General features: G+C 45.6%; 1 protein-coding gene across 7 annotated transcripts in view; it reads right to left on the reverse strand.

The window, feature by feature from the left end:
- Nucleotides 1-1,648: 1,648 nt before the first annotated feature.
- The window catches only part of TMCC3 (transmembrane and coiled-coil domain family 3), a 241,331-nt gene continuing 221,910 nt past the window's right edge, over nucleotides 1,649-21,069 (reverse strand). For 5 of the 7 annotated variants that reach the window (XM_070507060.1, XM_070507063.1, XM_044744583.2 and 2 more), the window contains exons 2-4: nucleotides 13,684-14,600; nucleotides 11,533-11,668; nucleotides 1,649-6,158 (exon numbers count right to left, since the gene is read on the reverse strand). In XM_070507060.1, the coding sequence (XP_070363161.1) occupies nucleotides 5,856-6,158; nucleotides 11,533-11,668; nucleotides 13,684-14,600 (1,356 nt within the window). In that variant the 3' untranslated portion in view covers nucleotides 1,649-5,855. Of the gene's footprint in view, nucleotides 6,159-11,532; nucleotides 11,669-13,683; nucleotides 14,601-17,312; nucleotides 17,523-21,069 lie in introns of those variants that run through there. The other 2 variants (XM_070507064.1, XM_070507065.1) reach the window with 2 other exon arrangements.

Consider the following 21,069-nt stretch of genomic DNA (forward strand, 5'->3'; position numbering starts at 1 on the left):
AGGGATAATAGTGCCTATATTATTGGGTCTTAGAACAATTACATGCAAAGCATTTGGCACAGAGCATTGTACACAGTAAATGCTCAAAGGATGTTAGCTGTTACCCCACATCTATGAAAGCCCAGAGAGGTGCTGTTTGGTATCGCCGTGATAATTCTGTGTCCTAGAAATTTCTACATCTCATCGTCGTACCTATTGGAAAGTAACACTGTATGCAGGGCTGTAGATAATCTGCCATCTTGTGATTGCAAATTAAGAAAAGCTATTATTATGAATTGCCATTGAGGCTTTAAGTCACTTTGTCAACTTGTGACTATGGACATTCTCAGGAGTCCAAGATAATTTTTTCCATTAGGAGTCCATATACTATTCAAAATTGCAAAGCATTACTTTATTCTATAGCAATATCTTTCATTATTGGCTAGAACCTGACTAACCAAACTCTCTTCCCATCTCTTAATATTAAGGAAACACAGACTTGATAAGGTGTTTTCCTTAAAGCAACATTTGGGAGTATGCTGAGCTGAACACACAGTTAACGCAATCACTTCCATTTTCTGTATTTACATCTTCAGGCATCAAATGACAATGTGTGTACAAAACAACAGTGGAGTCCCATTAGATTCCCAAATATTGAAATACGCTCTGTTTGCCAGGGCAAGGAATGGGCTGATGTATTTATGAATTTTTCTATCATCTAAGCATCCTGGTTATTTTATTTGTGCAGGGTGGCTGCTGGATGACCAATGGAGAAAATTGCACAGGGTATGGAGGTGACTAGAAGAGGAGAGCTAAAAAGGCAGAATCAGGAAAAGGCAAAGAGAGCCGAGTCCCTCCTTCACTAGCTCTGACCTCGGGACAAGCGCATGTGTCTGAGCTTCAGTTTCACCCGTATAACAGGGACGATGATGCCTACACCAGAGGACTGGTTCAGATGAGTGACCTCACTACGAACACCGAGTGCCTGCAAACACCACACAAAGGAGAAACCCACTAAACAGCCTGCTTCAGTCAGAGGGGTCTGCTCACTCCTGTGTGCACACCTGTCTTGGCACTGACCTTGTTCTTGTCTTTCTCACTCCAGCTCATGATGTCTCCTGCTTTGCCCTCAGCGTCCTTCCACAATCCTTTCCACAACACTAGGACACATTTCCCAGCCTTCCAGGTACTGACTGTGAATAAAGCATCCTTCCCCCATGCGCCTACGGCTCAAGGACCGGGCTGCACATCACAGGGACAACTTTCTATGGAATAGACTTGAAATCAGTTTAAAAATTGATTACAGGGTCGGGGGGGGAGGGGGGAGAATAGGTGGAGCCAGAGGGTTTTTAGGACAGTGTAACTACTCTGGTGATTGGTGGATAGACATCAGTACACATTTGTCAAAAGCCATAGAATATACAAGAGTGAATCCTAATGAAAATGATGGATTTTGGGTGATAATGACATGTTAATGTAGGTTCATCAACTGTAACAAATGTACCCTCTGGTCGGGGATGCTGATGGTAGGGGAGGTTATGGCTGTGGGGGACAAGGGGTACGTGGGAAATCTCTGTACCTTCCGATCACGTTTGCTGTGACCCTAAGACTGCTGTAAAAAAGTCTACTTAAAAAACTGATTATACACACACGTAGACAAGTTTGCTATTGAGATGGGCTCTGACCAATGTGAAAATTTAAGAAATCTAGGTCTTTATTTAACATGAAAGCTAACATCAAGTGTTTGTTTAAAAAAATAACGGCTCCTGCTTTGAATGGGGTGAAGATCTCCAGAGAATTTACAATTTTAGGCTGACACAAAACTATATAGGATCCCGCAAAATGGAAGTTCTCCACAGACCTCACAATAAACACTTCCAGTTTCTACTTTCAGAGCTGCTAACTACTGCCTAAACAGATCTTCGTCGGAGAGCACGTTTTGTTGAAACATTTCTCTTAGGACAAACACAGCTTTAAATAAATTAAAATTGTAACACATAAATCGTTCCCAAAACAATCGAGGTACATTACTTTCCAGCTTCTTATAAACAGAGAATTGTACTGACTTTAGAAAATCGCAGGTTAGTTCTGCTTTACAGCTTATGGGTTACCAAACTCTTGTTAACTGTACTATTTTCCTCTAGCTTCTTGAATACTTCTGATGTAAACAGGCCAATCTCATTCTTCCCAGGGATTGGGAACACGTGCTACTCTTCTTGCAATCTCTCTCTCCAGATAAAGCCCTGAATTTTAAATAATGCCATTTTGTCTTACCCCTACCCCCGTTCCTCAAAATGATAGAAATATGCAAAATAGGTTGTTTAATCACACATTCATATTAACAAGTATATTTAAATGTTTTCCCCAACCAACATAATTAGATTTGGATTCAATACAAAAACATTCCCATTTGATACAAAATAATTCGGTATGTCAAATCCAAACAAAAAGGACAAAAGTAATTAGTTGCCTGAGGGAAGCTGGTTCCCCTCGCTATTATTGAACATAATTAAACCTGATGTGCCAGAGAAATAGCAGGGCAATAAACATACATAGTGGGGCAATATTCAAACGAAAACAAGAGTGATAAAGTAGGAGAGGGGCTAGAATCGCATGGATGCTAATTGACAGACAGGGATAACAGCATTACGGGCTGAAATGCAAAGGGGAGCAGCGGCAGAAGACTTCAGTTTATCAATAGATTACAACAACTATGTAAGCAAAACCACTAATGGGACAAGCTAGAAACCTGGGACTGATCCTACTTTCACTGTCCAAAACCAGCAGTGGAGTCCTTTTGTTTTCTGCTTCATTTCAAGTTTGACTTTTTTGGGGGGGTTTGGGGGAGGATGTTTTGTTCTGGCTTAATCATACTCAAGATATAAACTGGACTAACCGATTCAAAACCCACAAGAGAGTATTTTTAGGTTTTTGTTTTGTCCTCAGCAAACTATCATTATCTTGGTGATCATGAAAATAATATGTCACCAAAAAGCCCAGTGCCAGAACCCAAGGGCCAGCGTCTTAAATTCCTCACGAATGTTCACTGAGTGTCCAATAGCTGGTGTCATCTTTAGGCATGCACGAGACATTTACCACCTGTGAAAGGTGGGGGAAAAGGGCGTTGGCTTAAGTGCAAATTAAATATCCAATTCCAGGATATGTCATAGCTAGATCACTGTTTTTAATTGTATATTTATAAAACTTCATTTAATCTCCTTACACAGTGAAGAAAACAAGCAGTAGAGGGGGTTCATTCCCAAAGAAGAGAATAAAAAACTGCAGAGAGAGAGTGCAAGTCTCCTTGGAGTATATAATCTTATTAAAAAGCTTCAGGAACTTTCAGCAAGACTCCAAAATAAATATGCCGTGCAGGCTGAGCACATCTAGGTGAAAACAACATTATTTGATATTTAATGAGAATCATTGGAAATATGAATTCTTTAAAAAGAATTCATGACCAGGTGGGCTGATTTAGACGCCATGATACTTCTGAAGAGAGCCAGTTTCTAGCAGCTTCTGTTAACCGCTCTAGACTGGAGGGGGCGGACTGTGTTCCTTTCCGTCGTCTTCTCCACTTCTCCCCCTGGGGAGGAGACTCACTGTTCACAGGTCTGGAAAGCGCCAAAGCAAACTTGCTAGGCTGAGTGACGAGCGGAGTGTGGAGACCTGAGAAGGAACCCCAAGTTTTCTAGAATCCTCCCAGAGCCCTTAACCTCCAGGGCTAGAAATCTCACTCTCCCTAAACTAAGAGCAGCATCTATACCCACCCCAACCCCTGGCATGTCCAAAGTGCCTGAGAAAGATCCATAGAGATCAAAAGGAGCCCACCCAGAAGGCCGCTTATTTTAGGGGTGTAAGTTACACCCAGCCCTCAGCCCACATGGAGACTGATGCCCACAGATAAAGGGGGATGCCAGCCATTGAAATATAAAAGCAAAAGGAAGCATACCATTCTTCCTCCCTTCCTGCCCTGGGCCTGGAACCCTTTTCTGTTCCCTGGATTTGATGGATCACAGTGTATTGACAGCCAACTTGGGGGACGCAGGGAGAGTCTGACACAGCCACGAGATGGGGGTGGGACCAGTAACTCCCTCTTCCCTGAATCCAGAATACTATATAGCCAAAGATTTCAAGAAATGATGTTTATTATTTTAAAAAGCTTGAGTTAGATATGGAATTAGATAGTTGCCTAAGTTTGTGAATTTACTAAAACCAGTGAATTGTAAACTTAAAAAAAAAAGAGAAAGCTCTGAGTTGTATGAGTCTCACACACACTGGACTTGTACAAAATGCTTGACTGTTCCATTCTCTCAGACCATGGCACACTGTCACATTTTTTCAGGAGATTTCCCTAAGAGCAGCTGTTTGCAAAATATTGCACTTAATCTGGGCGATCTGATGTTTCCTAGAAGAAAATGTACACTAACATGTATCTTTCTGCCTTCATATGATGGAGGGGGTGGTGGGCTGAATAGCAGTTTCTGTTAAAATCTTCTCTGTTTTCCTTTTTGTTATGTACACAGGGAAAGAGATTTAAAGGAAAGCATCATCTGGGCTAAAGACAGTGAATGGCATCCCCAAAGAGGCCAAAGATGTCAACTTTGAATGCTCTCACCTCAGTGGAAGTGTGGCCACTCTATTACCTTAGAACTCACTTTCAGTAAGATCCTAAGAGACATGTGGCGACCTTGACTCAGACACTGGATCTAATTTATTTTATTCCCCCTGGTCTTTCAGGGTCCTAAGAGGACCTTCTCCATCCAAGTGAGTTGTTCCCACTGATCTAACTGCCACCCACTTAGACCACATGCCATACCTTCTTCCTGCTTCCAGGGTTCCTATCTCAGTGCATGTTAGTTTAATAAACTATGAGCCTGCTGTCCTTCTCTGAGAAAAAAACCCTGCAAGACGAGCATCATTTGTTTTCATTTACTGAGTAAGCTTTGCAATCCCTCGCAGCCCTGTGAATAAAGTGAATCACAGAAAGTGAATCACATCCTCGAAAGCGGTTTCTCACAATTAAGATTTGCCGAGACACAAACTCCAGAGCAGTGCTGGCAGGACCCCGAATTAATGTTAAAACCACGATTTGAGGAGGGGTTTGGAAGCATTTCTGCATGCTTTGAAGGTGGGGCATTTGATAGCCTGTGAAGAGGAAATCAGGTGTGCGGCTCCCTGGGGGTAAGGAGGCAAAGCCCCATTCATAAACCCTCGTGTCTTACCACCTAAAGTGCAACAGAACACCTAAGTCAGACTTCTGATGGATAAATGGGTGTGTGATGAGATTTCCATGTTACGAAGAGTCACACGTAATTGACCACTGTGGACACTGGATACATATGGGACCTACGGGCATCTGTGGACAAGGGGGACAGATTACTCGGGATTTCCTGTGCTTCCATGGGCCACAAGTGTTCAACACAGCCAGCGCCCGTGCTCCTTCCCGTCCCCAAGTCGTGGCACATCCTTGCTGCGTACAGGACTCAGGGAAAATGCACCAGTGGCAACAGTAAAGCTCAATTTTGAAAGAGGCTACAGAGATTGAAAACCCTTTGTCTTCTGCATCACTAGTTATGCAGGTGGTCAATAATCAGAGGTTTACTACGCTGGGCTAGTCAGGCGGGCAGGAAATCTGGTCTGATTAAGGCAGAGAGCAAGGTGGGGAGAGCTCGGAAACAGAGTCACGTTAACCAGGCAGAGGCTGAGCTGGTAACTGCTACCAAGTTCAGAGACTCGGAGTTATTTACAACGCACAGCCCAGTCCTCCTCGTAATCTTCCGTCGGCACCACCTCTTTTTAAAGTTTGGGAGAATGCACAGAGTTTTCTTTAAAATAACAACTTGAAAGAACTGGAGGACAGCAGGCAGTGAGCCTCATCTTGGTATTATTATCCTTTCTATGGCACACAGAATATGGTCCCAGTTTTTACAAAATATTGCAAGAAGAGTCACAGCAAAGAAGGTGCCGACAATGTGGAAGCGGCTCTTCATCATGGGCGAGACGAACTTGGCGATGGTAGACACGCACACCAAGATCACAGTCATGAAGGCCAGGACCACGTTGATGCACTTGCCCAGGAGAACTTTGGCATTCACGGTGTCCGTCTGCAGCACCTGCTGCTCCTGCTGGTGCAGCTCCAGCTTCGAGATGCGAGTCTGGCAGGACTCCAAGGCTTCCTGTAGGCAAGAGGAAGAGCGAGGATCAAACGCTGTTGAGACCACGGGCAACGCGTGAGCGCGTGCTCGGACATGCATGCAAGCCCCCCAGCTCAGAATGCTGGATGCTCAGGCAGCTTCAAATAGCTGAAATGACAATGATGAGGACGATGACAGACAAAGAAGCAAAAGAGGAATCGCAAGGCCTAGTTTATCCTATTGTTCACGGACAGGATGAGCATGTGTGGCAACCATAAGACACCACGAATGAGGAATCAGGGTTAAGTTTTTCGACTCCACCCATATTTGAAATAAAGTGCATAAAATGTTGGCATCTGTTGTACCATAGGGGACAAAACAGAGAAGGGGTGGGGTTCCATTTTGTGATTGCCGACTACCTCCAGGCATGGAGTAGGTGGTATCTCCAATTGCTAGTCCTTATTTCCACTGCTCAGGCCTGCGTGCACCCTAGGATGGAGGGAGAAGTGAGGGGACGGGACTGACCGTGGGGCAACTCTGCTTCTTCCTGCTCTTTGAACACTGCATTCCTCAGGACGTTATGCCCAGATCTCACTCTTTCCAAGGCTTCAATTACTGAGGCACGGGGACTCCGAGCATATCTCTAGCCCAGCCATCTCTTCTGAGATCGACCCACATGCCTCCTTGACATCTCCATCTGAGCTTCTTAAAAGCACCTCAAATGCAACATGGCCAAATGTGGATTCACGTGTTGCACCTACCTGCTACCTGCTGTCAACCGTGTTTCCCTCCCAGTGTTCCCTTCTCAGGGAACCTGAAGCCTGAGAGGCATTCCTCGATACCCCTCTCATCTAATCCACCACCCAGCCTCATCGGTGCAACATCCGCTATCTATCTCAATTGGTCCATTTCTCTCCCCTCCCCTAGTCACCACCCCAAGCTAAGTCACCAGGACCTCTTGCTTGTGATAAGCTCACACTAACTTCTCCACACACCCTTGTTCCTCAGCCCCAGTGAATCCATTTTCCACACAGCAACCCAAAGATGCATACCTGATGTCACTCCTTTTCATAAAGCTTTCAAATCTGGAACATGGCCCTCTGAGGTCTTGCACAGCCCAGGCCCAGCCACTCTCTCCTGCCTCACTTAATGCCAGCCCCCTGCCCCCCTCAGGGGGTTCTAGCCATACTGGCTTTTTAAAGTTCTGAAAGGAGCACATTCGGGCCTTTGTACGTGCTGTGTACTGTGCCTGAAATGTGTGCCTCCCAGCTCCGTCCTCTCTTCATCTCTGGATCTAACATTTGCCTTTCAGGTCCCACCTTGACTGTTACGTCCTGAGGGAGGCTTTCCTGAACCCGTCAGACCAGGTCAAGTCTCCCGCCAGCCCTCCTCCCCAACCAAGAGCCCACGGCTGCCTGAGGATGGAGATGAGGCCCACGGTGCTCGGAGCCAGGGCCAGGTGTGCAGCGGGGGCTACGTCCTGGCTGAATACTCCAGAGACGGGGTGCCAGTAACGGGCTGTGAGGCTCGAGGGAGAAAAACCCTACGCCTCTCGGGAGAAAAGAACCTAACTAGAGGCAGTACACAAGCCGAGATCCATTTCGTCCATAGCCCACTGTAACTCATTCACCAACAGGTGTTTGCTCAATTCAAATAGAGACAGCCATCTTTTCAGATTTTAAATAAGCATAATGGCTCCAGCATTGATTTGCTTTTCTTCTGCTGAATATTCTCTATGGGCCAAGGAACAAGGTTCTGTTACTATAGTAACTTTTCATTACACAGGCTACCCACAAAAAGGGTAAAACTTCTTCAGATCTTCACGTTCTAAAAAGTGCTGGTTTTCAATGATAATAGGCATGCGCCCCAGAAATCATGCATTCCTTTCAACCACTTGGGCCCAAGGTTTCCTTCAGTTTAGGCAAGGCACGGAAAAGGTGACAGAACAAGACAAAAGATCAACATTTCAGGCATATTCATTAATCTTGGATTGGGCAAATGAATTACATATCTAAGTAGACTGATCCTAGAATTGCCTTAGAATTGCTGTCAAAGTTTTTAACCAAAAGAAAACTCCAAGGAAACTAAGTAGTGAATTGCAAGGAATTTGCAGCCCTTAGTGGGTCCAAGCTCCCACTAAGACATATTCAGCCCCACACTCTTCAGTACTTCCTTGGGTCCAGTATTTAACTTCCTGGAGATAGGAACAGAGGAGAGGATTATCTTTAAACCCTTTTAATTGGGAATTCAGGGTTAAAAACAAAAGAAACCTCTATTGCTTAAAACACCGCCAGCCTTGCATCCCTAGAGGCAACAGCCACTGTCATCTGTCTTGGCCTGTCCTCTTGTGTAACCCTGTCCGCAAGAACAAAAGGAACAAGAAAGAAAGATGAGGCTGAGCAAACCCAACTGCGAGAAGCCCTGAGGAAGATGGTGCCTCACCAATAGAATGCAAAGAACAGCCAGCATGTATTTTTTGACTGTCTATTAAGTGTCAGGCAAGGATTCAAGCACTTGCCATGTATTCTCTCATTTCATCTTCTTGACAACCTTTTGAGGTAGAGCTCATTAATACTTCTACCTTATAGATGAGGACACTGAGACACAGCACAGAGAGCTGACCTGTCCAGGGTCACAGAGTAAGCGGTAGAGGCAGGGTTCTAACCATCATGACCAGAAAGACCCCCTTCCGCTACTCGTACTAATGTCCTCTTTGCACTTCTGAGCTAGAGATGAAACCAGAAAGTGTTGAAACGAACTCTTCTGACTTTCTAAGCTTCCTTTGTGAAGTCCCTCCCTTTATCTTACCCCTTCATCCCTAAAGTATGTTTCTTTAAAAAAGGAAAAACAATATTAACCCAAATTATCCCCTAAATAAGAAAAGCACACATTCAGACACACTCCAGTGGCATCCCAGACATGTTCTAAAATAGAATGATCGAATAAAACTGACAGCACTGTTCACCTGGCAACACTTAACGTTGAAAAGGGGTCACATTTTTCAAACCAGTCAGTGGCGAAGCTGATCTGCTAACCCACAGCAGGGGCAGAAATCCCCAAGTGTCTTCTGTCCCACGATCTTCACAGGCAAATGTTTCCTTTGAGCTCTGAGACTGTGGCTCCCAGAATTGTCCAAGCCAACGACTGGGGTTAAGCACAGGCTCAGGCCTCGACACAGAGGGGAACAAAACGCGGGGAGCCGAGACTCCAGCTCACACACTGTGGGAGAAATCTCTCTCTACGTCTCAGTTTTCTCCCTTGTAGAGGTGGGGCTGGAGAAAATAACCACTGCCTACAGAGAAAATTTGTAATGGAGCTGAGCTTTACTTGAAGAGTACATTTTTTCATTTTTTCAAAAAAGGTGATCAATGGAATGTACATTGATACAGCCACTATGGAAAACAGTTTGGAGGTTCCTCAAAAGATTAAAAATAGAACTGCCATAGGATGTGGCAATTCCACTTCTGGCTGTTTACCCAAAGTAAATGAAATCTAGGAGAGATATCTGTACCCCCATCTTCACTGAAGCATTATTCACAACCGTCAAGACACGGAAACATGGGGGCCGGCCCGGTGGCACAGCGGTTAAGTGTGCATGTTCCGCTTCAGCGGCCCGGGGTTCGCCGGTTCGGATCCCAGGTATGGACATGGCACCTCTTGGCAAGCCATGCTGTGGCAGGTGTCCCACATATAAAGTAGAGGAAGACGGGCATGGATGTTAGCTCAGGGGCAGTCTTCCTTAGCAAAAAGAGGAGGATTGGAAGGAGTTAGCTCAGGGCTAATCTTCCTCAAAAAAAAAAAAAAAAGTCAGACACAGAAAGATAAATACTGTTGGATTTCACTTACGTGTGGAATCTAAAAAAGTCAAACTCATAGAAACAGAAAACAGACTGGTGGTTGCCAGAGGTGGGGGGTAGGCAGAATGGGTGAAAGCAGTCAAAAGGAACACACTTGCAGTTATAAGATAATTAAGTCCTGGGGATGTAATGTACAGCATGGCAACTACAGTTAACAATACTGTATTATATATTTGAAAGTTGCTAAGACAGTAGATCTGAAAAGTTCTCATCAGAAGAAAAAAATTGCAACTGTGTGAGGTGGTGGATGCTAACTAGACTTCTTACGGTGTCATTTCACAATATCTACAAAAATCAAATCTTTAGGCTATATACCTTAAACTAATATAAAGTTATATGTCAATTATATCCCCAATAAAACTGGGGGGGTGGGGGAGAGACCCTCTAACAGCAAAATAAATTGAAAAGGCGCTCCAGAAGCCCAGGTTGTTTCACTGCACACCAGCAGCACATTAATACTGGAACATGCCCCCGTTTATACTGATCCAGTTACCTCTTCCTTCCATCCATCCCTTCAAGTCCCACCTTCTCCAGGACATTCGCTCATATTCATGACTCAAGGATTATTTGCAAGACCCTGTTCAAGTCCCTTAACCTCTCTGTGCCTTGGTCTTCACGTCTGAGAAATGGGGAGAATGGCAGGAATTACCTTAAAGGGTTGCTGTGAGGAGTAAATGGGGAAAAAAGAGACATGTAAGTGCTTTGCTCGAGCTTGGCCCATGGTATGCACTTGAGTGCTTGGCATTCTTACAGATAGAAAGCTGTTATCTTACAGATGAGTGGACAGCCTCAAGCTTTGCTCAGGGCCACACAGCTGGCAAGTGGCAGGCCTGGGGCTGAAATCCAGTTTGACCACTAACAACCGATGGCTCCACCAGTCCACAGCTTGCTGGGCATCGCATGACTGAATTTCTGTGGCTCTGAGTGTCTGCGCCATGTAATCTGGCCCTTGCTCACGTTGTCGTGAGCTGTTTCGCAGCTGAGCTACTCCTGACTCCCCATCTAGGCAGTAAAAGCTTCTTGAAGGCAACGTTTGTTTCATGTTTTAAAATTTTTTAAAATTTTGGCGTTGGGGCCAGCCCCATGGCCCAGTGGTTAAGTGTGTGTGCTCTGCTTTGGTGGCCCAGGATTCACCGGTTCGGATCCTGGGTGTGGAACTACACACCGCTCATCAAGCCACGCTGAGGCGATGTCCCATATATAAAATAGAGGAAGATGGGCACAAATGTTAGCTCAGGGACAATCTTCCTCATCAAAAAACAAAAAAAGAAAGTTTGGTGTTGCTGGGGAGAAAAGGGTACAGGTGATGGATTTGGGGTAGATAATAAATATCTGTCAACTAATTTAGGCAGAAAGTGCACAGAGACTGGCCTCTTTACTCAGTGACATCTGTGCATGAGCTAACGGGGTTAATAAGGTGGAGAAACGTTTGTGCAGAGAAAACATGCTGCTCTATGTGCCAGAAGTCCTTCAGGGCTTCGCGGTACCACACTTAATGTGTTCAATGGAGTCAAGGCTGGAAAGAGCCGCACGAGTGTCTAACGTCAGGGGAAAGGTACCTGGATGTCCCGCGAGCGCTCGTACGCCTGGTAGGCTACCTTCTCCTCGATGCTGGCCAGCTCCTGTTTCAGGTTGGCCGTCTCGTGCTGATGCAGGTCCGTCATGTCATGGAGCTGGTCTTCCAATCGCTCGTACCTTTGCAAAGAGAGCAGCCGATTCTGAGCATGACACTTCAAAGGTCTTCTAATGGCACATTCTAGAATTACGTCCTTTATATCTCACTGCTGCCAGTGCCCCGTGGCTTGTTTTCATCCCCTGGCAGACTGCTTCCAAAAGAGTAAGTCTGGATGTGGGGAACAGGTCTTTGGATAACACCGAATTCTGGCTCTAGAAACACCGGCAGTCTCAACTCTGTCCTCACCACCCAGTTCCGTGCAAACCAAATCTGGCTTTTCCACCCACATCAGATGAGCACCTTGGCTGGCTGTGGTGACGAGAGGCCAGACCTCATCAGCTGGCGCATTCACCAGGGCCAGCCAGGAGACAGGGCTGTCCGGGCTCCCACTCAAGACAAGGACCCGCTGGCATCTGGGTGCTTCTCCCTCTCCTGCCCCACAGCGCCTGGTGGTTCACGGCCGCGGCTCTCAGGAGCCAGAGAGCCAAAGAGGAAAGAACCAACTCCTACAACGGAGCCAATTCCACTATTTCCCAGGGCGCATACTGATTCTGAATACGTTTTTCAGCTCTTGGAACTTAAATACCAATAAAAAATTAAGCTTGCTACAAATCATAGATGGCTTATCAGGTGGTATTTCTAAAAGTCCAAATCTAAAGTAACTGAAGTACAGAGTCCCGTTCCCATCCCCCACCCATCTCAGAAGAGGAATTTGTCTGGTATCTGAAAACTCACACTGCTTATTTTGAAACAGGAGGTACTATTTGGGGAAGATGATTAGCCTGGAGTGACTTCGATCAACGCTCGTTTTAGATGCTCGTATAGGTCACCCGATAGAATCATTTAAAAAAATGAGACACAAAAAACTTAATACAGATTTAACGATTATTCTCAGGCAGCACTTCACTGGTGTCCATTGTTGGTGTTGCAAACCAGCCTTTTAAAGATCCCTTAAAGTGAGCAACAGAGTGAGAGGCTGAATTATAGAGATGACAAACAACTACGTGACAAATGAGAACAAAACCTGCCCTAACTTTATGTAAACGGGTACTTGTGACTTGGGATAAAATTTGGTCCAGAGAGTGCTGCATCCCAGACTCCTGAGATGGAGTCGAAGTCAGTGTTATCTGGAAAAGCGGTGACTCTACAACAGCTCTTACGTGACAAAGAAACCCGAATCAAAGACATATGCGGGAAGTTTAAAAAATGTGTGTCATAAAATATGAGAGCTGAAAAAAGGCACATTTCTAAATTAATACTTACATAAAACCACATGTCAGATGTAAAACATGTAAGCTAAAGTCAAAATTTAAATCTTACAGTATGTAATAGGCATTCACTTTTTAATCTACTTTTCTAGAAGTTAACGTATTCATTTTGATCAGAAAACTTTTGGGGGATCTTTTTCTTGGTAAAACGGTGGAAAATCACCTCCTATTTGGGCATACCCACCTTCCATTAATAAGCTATAAGCACATAAAAGCCAGCCTACACAATACCTTTTAAAATTAGCTAATATAATCTACAAGATTTGAATTTATACTTCACTCTTAAGATTTCTTTGGAAAGTTCTTCATTTAGGGTGAACAGTTTGACAGGCAAAATATAGTACATTAAAAAAATACACTATATAAAGACTTCAAGACTGATATACCAAATAAAATCTACCTGGCTGGACAATAAATTAGTTTTTTACTTGATGGTTATTACGGAGGGAAATCAAATAGTGATCTCTGAATTAGTGTAATGAGACTTTACAACAGAAGTCTACTGAATTAGGAGCTTAATATGCACATGAGTCATAGACTATACGGTGACATTTTAATAGTCCCACAAGTATAACGTCTTTCTCTAAACTATAAGCCGCAAATTAAAAAGCTTAGAATCATGAAATATGGAAAGATCTATTGATTCCTAACTGCCTTTTGACCCATATCCATATTTATGGAAAACACAACCGTTAGCACATCATTTTCAAGCAGACAATCTCTCTGCAATTATTAACTCATGCTTCTAAAAGAAGAGTCTGAAATACCTGTATCTCTCCTCTTGCAGGGTCTGAGAAATAAAACCATATTCTCTCTTAAACTGCACCTTCAGCGCCTCGATGTCCTCAGCCAGCTGCGCCTGGGTGTCCTTGATCTCTCGCAGCTCCTCCAGGATCATGGTGAGCTTCCCCTGGCTGTCCAGCGTGCCGGCTCCACCAGCCCCAAACGACTGGTTCCCATTGCTGTCGGCAGAACCCGACGTGCCACTTGAACACTCGTCGTCACTGCCATACTTGGGCTTGTTCACAATGGTCGCGCTGCCCCCGTAGACCCTGGCACTCGCCTCGGGCCTAAACTCCTCTAAGGAATTCTTTAAGTGAGCGATGTTGTCGGCGCTGCCAAACTTATTCCGGATCAGGTTGGCAAACTCCCTGGACTTATTGAAGACGAACACGGGAGGAGTGAGGGACACCCCTGGCATGCCCGATTTACTGCTCTCCATGTTGCCGGGCGCCGTTCGAGACTTGGCTTGGGCATCTTTCAGAGAGTGCTGGATGTCCTTCAGGTGGTCTTTGGAAAAGTCTTTTGAGCTTTTGGAGGCTCCGTTCTGTTCGATCTCCTTGAGCTTTCTATGATACTGTTCTAATTTCTTCTGCAGCTGGGCGATCGAGTGAGCTGACTTCTGATTCTTCTTCTCAAAGACTTGCTTGATCCGGCTGGCCTGCTGCTTGTCCGCGCTGCTGACCAGCTTCAGATACTCCGCCACGTTCCCATCACGGGACGTCTGCTCTATTTTTATCTGCTCTGTTACCTTTAGGATTTTCTGCTTCAGGCTGTCTGCGCTGAGTTTGACCTTGTGGAAGTCCAGGATGCCATCTGGTACGTCGAAGTTGAGGTTGGTGTCTGAGCCCCCTCGGCGTATGTTGAGGGGCAGGCTTAGGGTATTCATGTCATGACGCTCTACCTGAAAGAGACATGGCAGGAGTGCTTTCAGATTTGAAGTCAGAAGGACAACGACCGTGACAGAATCTGTACACACACAGCAGCCATACTTCAAGTCCCAGATTTTCAAACTGCAAGTGTTCACAAGATAAAAACTCCCTACTCTCTTCGCAAGTTGAACCACAGGATAGTCCCACTCTTTCCTGCATCCCTGTGTACTAACCAACTGTGAGATCCAGATCTCCTAGGGTACCCAACTTTCTCTCTGACTAGATGGCAGCTTTCAGTTGCCAGGGTGGAAAACGCATAAGGGAACGAGGTGACCAGTTGGTTCTGGCTTCCCAAAGTGCCAGGTAATCAGGATGCCCACCACGCCCCCTTCACTGGGAACTTTACCCTTGTAGGCAACGCATCCAATTCAGAACGCAATCATTTAACAGAGGGAGAAGGAAAAAAGAAAAAAAAAGTAAATTTCCAGCAGGTACATTCATCAACACCAGACATTATTTTCTTAACAGAATCATTAAACAGATGTGACAGAATACAATACAAGGATAATTTTAATAATTAATACGACAACAGTATTTTGATGTGGAAACAACCCCAAACCACAACCACGGTGATTGAAAAACAAAACAGTGATAGTTCTAAGACCATGTGAAATAGCTTTCTCACTCAAGGGCCACCTGGAGAAAAGAAGGCAAAGTATCATTGAGCGCCCTGGCAAGGGGCGTGGCTGGCTTGTGCTCTGAAAGGGAAAGGCGAGCGTCATCTGTGTGCCAAGCGCTGTGGGTATTCACGTGGGCTGTCTTGTCTGATCCCCGCCACCAGCCCAGGCAAAGCATGTGTTAAATCCATACTGAGAGTTAAAGAGCCAGGATTTGAATCCAAGTCACCTTAACTCTGGTCCTCTTTCCACATCAGGACTTTCTACTACTAGTGTCCCCAGAGGACTAACAACTGGTCTTTGAAGAGTCTGAACACCATCTCGAAACAAAGATTCGTAAGATGTACACTGAAGCACCTTACTTGTCACGTTAAGGAGGCTTTGAATAGAACCATGCCTTGACATAGTCTCAGCAGAAACTGAATGGGAGACAAGACAATATTCAGCACAAGTTACTTTTTTTAGAAAACAGTAGGCTGACCCAGCAAAAAAATTAGTAAGACGATAAGAGACCTCACACTGCCCAAGTGAGCTAGACTTGAATGCAGACCATTTCCAACAATGAGGATTAACAACACTTTGCCACATGAAAAATCCTGCCCAGTATTTTTTCGCAGAGGAGGGAGCCCAACGGCAGAGATGAACCCGATCCCAGCTCAGTGGGTCAGGCCTCCTACACAACTCAGATGTATGACAACAGGGTACAGGAACTGTGACTTCACCTGGTCAAGAGGGAGGGATGGGTGCAGGGACTAAAGAAGGTACATCATAACCATCTTCAAGTCCAGAGAGACGACCACAGGAAGCTCAAGGAAGCTATGGACGTATGGCTCACTAGTCAACCCAAACTGGAATGGGCTCAAATTACAGTGACAAAGAATGCACTAAACCTAGGAAATGTTTATTTGGGGCAGACAGGGTAATTAACAGTGATCATACAATCACAAGGCTGGAGATTTGATTTTACTGGAGGGATCCCATCTGATTACACTACTCTACTTCTCAGAAACTTTCTTTTGCCCACTAATGGCTCCCAAATTAAACAACACAGCCTGGCCACTGTAAGGCCCTCGCTTACCTTTCAGGCCTAGCCTTGCACCTAATGGATGCCATTCATCTTAAGCAAACCATACAACCCAAAGTTTCCAGAACGTACATGAATTTTCTATGGATTTCCTCGGATGTATGATATTCTCAATGCCTGCCACCCATCCACCACTGCTTATCAAAATCCTACACATTCTTTAAGATCCATTTCAAAATGCCACTCCTCCAGGAAGCTTTTCCTAGTTTCGTTGGAAAGCTGCCTTTCCTTTCCATGATGCTCCGTGGTGCTTTGGTGGCGCCACTTTCCTCCTGTTTTATCACTCATCTGTGGACTTTAACCGCCCCAGAGCGCAGGCTCCTTAGGGGAGAGATGGTGCCACACCTGTACCCAGCTTGTAGTGCTAGCACTGCCCCTTATTCACAGGAGGCCATCCATAAATGTCGGCTGAACTAAAGTGACATCATTCTTTATCCCAGGAGAGTCAACCCTGAAGTCGTCTAGGATACATTTTGATAAGACTCAAAGATGACCTTGGAAGTTCTGCCCATCCAGACCAGACAGTTCCAGGTAGACAGGTTTTCCCAACACCTAGGTAATAGATCTGACATCATTTCAAACTGATTCAACTAAAGGAGATTTTCTGAGTATCGATGTGTAGCAAGATACACAAACACAAATAAGGACTTTGAAACTTTTGACGTAAAATTTACACACAGAAAAGAGCATATTTAATAAGGATAAGAGTCAGTGAGTTTTCACAAACTGAACACACTGTGTGACCAGGACCCAGTTTAAAAAACAGAACAGACGCTCCCCTCTTGCCCGGTCAACCACGTCACCCTCGCCTCCCGGTCTAAGCACAAGGCTGACTTCTAACAGGATACATTCATTTTGACTAATACATCACGTACTCTTCTTGTCTTTTCTTGCTCCACACTGTTGGCGAGATTCTTAAACACCTGTTCTTGCCCTCCGGGAGCTCAGATAAGATCAGGATAAATTATAAAAAATAAAACCACCTGCTTGGTATTCTCTATCGAGAAGTCCACCACCACATCTGCAGACACCGAGCTTTCTGGAGCTCACCTCACAGCACACGGCAGAAGTCACCACCAGTCCTTCCTCTAACGCTCATCCCCACCGCAGCGGGCCACCCGACGCCGGCGTCTCGACGCAATGGCCTCGTTCCCTTGCGGACTGCGGGCAGGGCAGCCTCTTAAATGCAGGAATGTTGACACACAGATGGCTGGCTGACTTCTAGCTTGCTTTAAAATTGTAACAATGCTTGGTATGTCCTTGAGATTCCATGTTGGCGAAAGGAACAGCATTTAAAGCTCAGATCAATTGCTCTTAGGGCTTGTCAGCAAATCTCAGTTAAATGTTTGATGAGGGTGAAAAACTGGGCCGCACCTGTCAGTCGTTTATGGCCCTAGCTCTGCAGGATAATTCCGAGCCGGCTAACACATCATCACCAGGGTCCCGTACACAACTGAACACAAACATACTCCCTGAACACAAACTGGCATTTCATGTGCATGTTGGGAAGACAGCTGTGAGAGTCCCTCGTCCTCCATCTAATCTGAGGTCAACAGTATAGTGCAGCTGTTTCAGGGCTGGGACGCGGGGAGGACGACAGGTTCGAAGGTGCCCAGAGTCAAGGTGCATATGGACTGCGGCCCAGGAGACGCGTGTTCCAGTTTCGGCACTGACAATGACCAGCTACGTGTTCTCAGGTAAAGCAAACTGCATCTGCGATCTTCGATTTCCTAATCTATAGAGTGAGGAGATGGAACCAGACAACTCAGAACTAACCCTGCACAATTCCATGAATGTAATCCAAGCCACCTTTACTGGGAGAGCGTCATGGAGGAGGCAGGACCCTGGGCTCTGGAGACAGGCTGCTTTGGTTCCCATTTTGGCACCACTCTTATGAGCTGTGTGACCTTGGAAAAATGACTTGGCCTCTCTGCACCTCAGTCTCCTCTTCTATAAAATGGAGATAATGATTCTTCAAAGAGTCATGAGGAATAAGAGAAGTAACGTGTATAAAGTACTTAAAGACTTCCTGGCACAGAGAATAGTTTCAATAAAGGTTTGCTTTGTGATCTTCCCAATTTCATTTAAAAATGTACCTGTACGTAAAAACTCAAAGGAAAACAAACTGCCCAGTGTTAACTATGGTTATATTTGCACCGTGGAGTTACGCGGAGTCATTCTTTCTATTATGCTTTCATATTTTCCAATTTTTAAAAAATAAAGAACTCGAATTACCATTTTGGCAGAAGGAAATGTTGTTTTTAAAAATGACTGCTGGCCTCTTTCAGTTTACTTGGAATTACTCAGCTATTATTACTTTACATGAAAGACAGGCCACCAGCATCCTAGTGAAAAGCCATTCCTGATAATGTTTTCCTTCCGACAGCAGAGACGTTTCCACTGTCGCCTCAGTGTTCTGGAACAAAAGCTAAGGAACAGCTTAAGCCCTGGACAGACGTCAAAACCTGGCCCTGAGTCATCTCCGCAACCACCCAGGCCTCCAGCACGACGCCCCAAGTGAGCTCGCCTCACTCACCGGGACGCAGGCACAGTGCCATCAGCACTGGCGCTGCTCAGACACACGGGTCAGGCTTCAAAAGGGGGAGGTCCCCGAGGACACGCTGTATTTACCCCGAAAGCTGCAGAGGGAAGGGAACAGAAAGGGAAAGACAGCAATGCAGAGGCACACCACCCAGACCCCCACCCAGGAGACCTGGAAAGGAGAATGGGGGGCCTCCTGTGGACGCCTGGAGGGCAGGGACAGAGGCAGGAGTCCCCTGAGGCTCTGGAGGTCACAGAGGGACCAGAAGGTGCAGGGGCACAGAGACATCAGAACGAGGCGACAGATAACGAGGGCCAGCTTAGTCCCGAGGCCGGATACGATGAACCTTTGCTGAAAGAAAAGCCACCTGAGCCCAGTCACACAAGGAGAGGATCAGGTCCTTCCAACTGGCCGTCACGTCCCAGGCACTAGGTATGTCACAGCACACGCGAGGGCAGTTACAGACAGGCCCACAAAGGAGCTGCGTGCCCACTATCCACAGGGTGTCACAGGTCTCCGTGGCCTCGGAGTCTGAGTCAACACCGCTGACATGCTGGACTCTTGCACGTTTCAGTTCAACTGTCATGTCAGGTGGAGCATCAAGGCTGTTTCTATCATGCACCAGTCAGAATGTGCTAGGCTTTGCTGTGGTAACAATGTCAAAACCTCAGTGGCTTAAAAAAAAGAGGTTTATGCTAACAAGTCTGCTGTGCTAAACACGTCCGTTCACGCTAACTAGGCTGCTGGGAGTCAGCTGAGGGTCCCAGGTTGCAAGGGAGCCTCTACCTTCTGGAACGCTGCCTGAGGCCACGGCAGGGGCAGGGCCTTGGTGAATTGCCCACTGGCTCTGAAGGACTTCTTCCACTCATCCCATTGACCCTCCCTAACTTCACGGGAGGCACAGGACAGGGAGGTACAATCCTACCACGTGCACGGAGGAAAAATGTCACGTTAGTGACATGTGCGGTATCTTATTTGTTAAAAACTTTGAGATAGGTTCTACTATAATTACTATTTTACAGATGAAAAAACCAGGCACAGAGAAGTTAAGTAAATTGCCTAGGGGCACACAGCTAGTACATGGCAGAGCTAGGACTGAAATCCAGGCCATCTGTCTCCGGGCCTGCCTCCCTAACAATAATGACTGAGTACTTTTATTATGAGTCAGGCATTATGCTAAATATTTTTTTAACATATTTTATATATTCTTCACACCAAACATATTTTATGAGAAAAGCAACGCTTATGAAGAATATATAAATGTTTCTTTGAGGTCCATGGATAACAAATAGCTTAGCTGGGGCTCAGCTCAGATATACGAAATATACAAGGCTTCACAAGATGCTGGACAAGCTCAGGCACCAACCCTGTGAGAACCGGTCTGCACGGTCCCTAACATGGTCATCCAGAGCACGTGTGGACTCTCAGGGTTTGGCTTAGTCAGAAAATTCTCCCTCCGGCTGAACTTGAAATCATCCTCCATGGAACTTTCTACCCCCAGCCGTGGTACTGCTGCCTGGAGCAACAGCAATCCCAGGTTTGCATCAGCCTGTAATTCCATTCTTCTTCCCCCATGCTCTAAAATATAAACAGCGATTTAGGCAAAATATTTAGAAGGATAACAAAGCTCACTGCTTTTGTCAGAATCATGGCCAAGCATTTACAATCACTAAGAGAAGAAAGAGGATGAGAGAAACAGAAGGTAAAAATCAGAAAAGAAAGTAGGTAAGAGACCTATGGAGAAGCAGGTGATGTCTACGGGCCTAACAGGTGAAGGGCTGCTATCTGGACCTATGTGCGCTCAGCAGATAAGCCACAGACGTCCCTGGAGAGAAGGGTAAGACACCTCCCCTATGCTGGGTGACAGAGCCGAGAGAACAAGGGCTGCTCAGCCTGGCCCGGAAGTGGGCACCTCTGAATGTTCTACCAGAAGAATACGAGCTTTATATCACTTTCCTACAAGTAATATACACAAGGGTACTAAGCCATCCTCCTGCTTGCTATGTTGTGTCACTTGACACGCATGTGCAACATGTCTAGCCAGTCAGTGAACATGGAACCCGGGACGCTGAGCAAGTCACTAACCCTGGCATCAAACACTTGGTTTACTGAGTGAAGCTGTACTGGAGAAATAACCCTGAAGCCTTGACAGGCTTCCTTATCACGACACAATGCACATATTCATGTAATACCTGTAT

This window comes from Equus asinus, chromosome 4, assembly GCF_041296235.1.
Source record: "Equus asinus isolate D_3611 breed Donkey chromosome 4, EquAss-T2T_v2, whole genome shotgun sequence".
Lineage (NCBI taxonomy): Eukaryota > Metazoa > Chordata > Mammalia > Perissodactyla > Equidae > Equus > Equus asinus.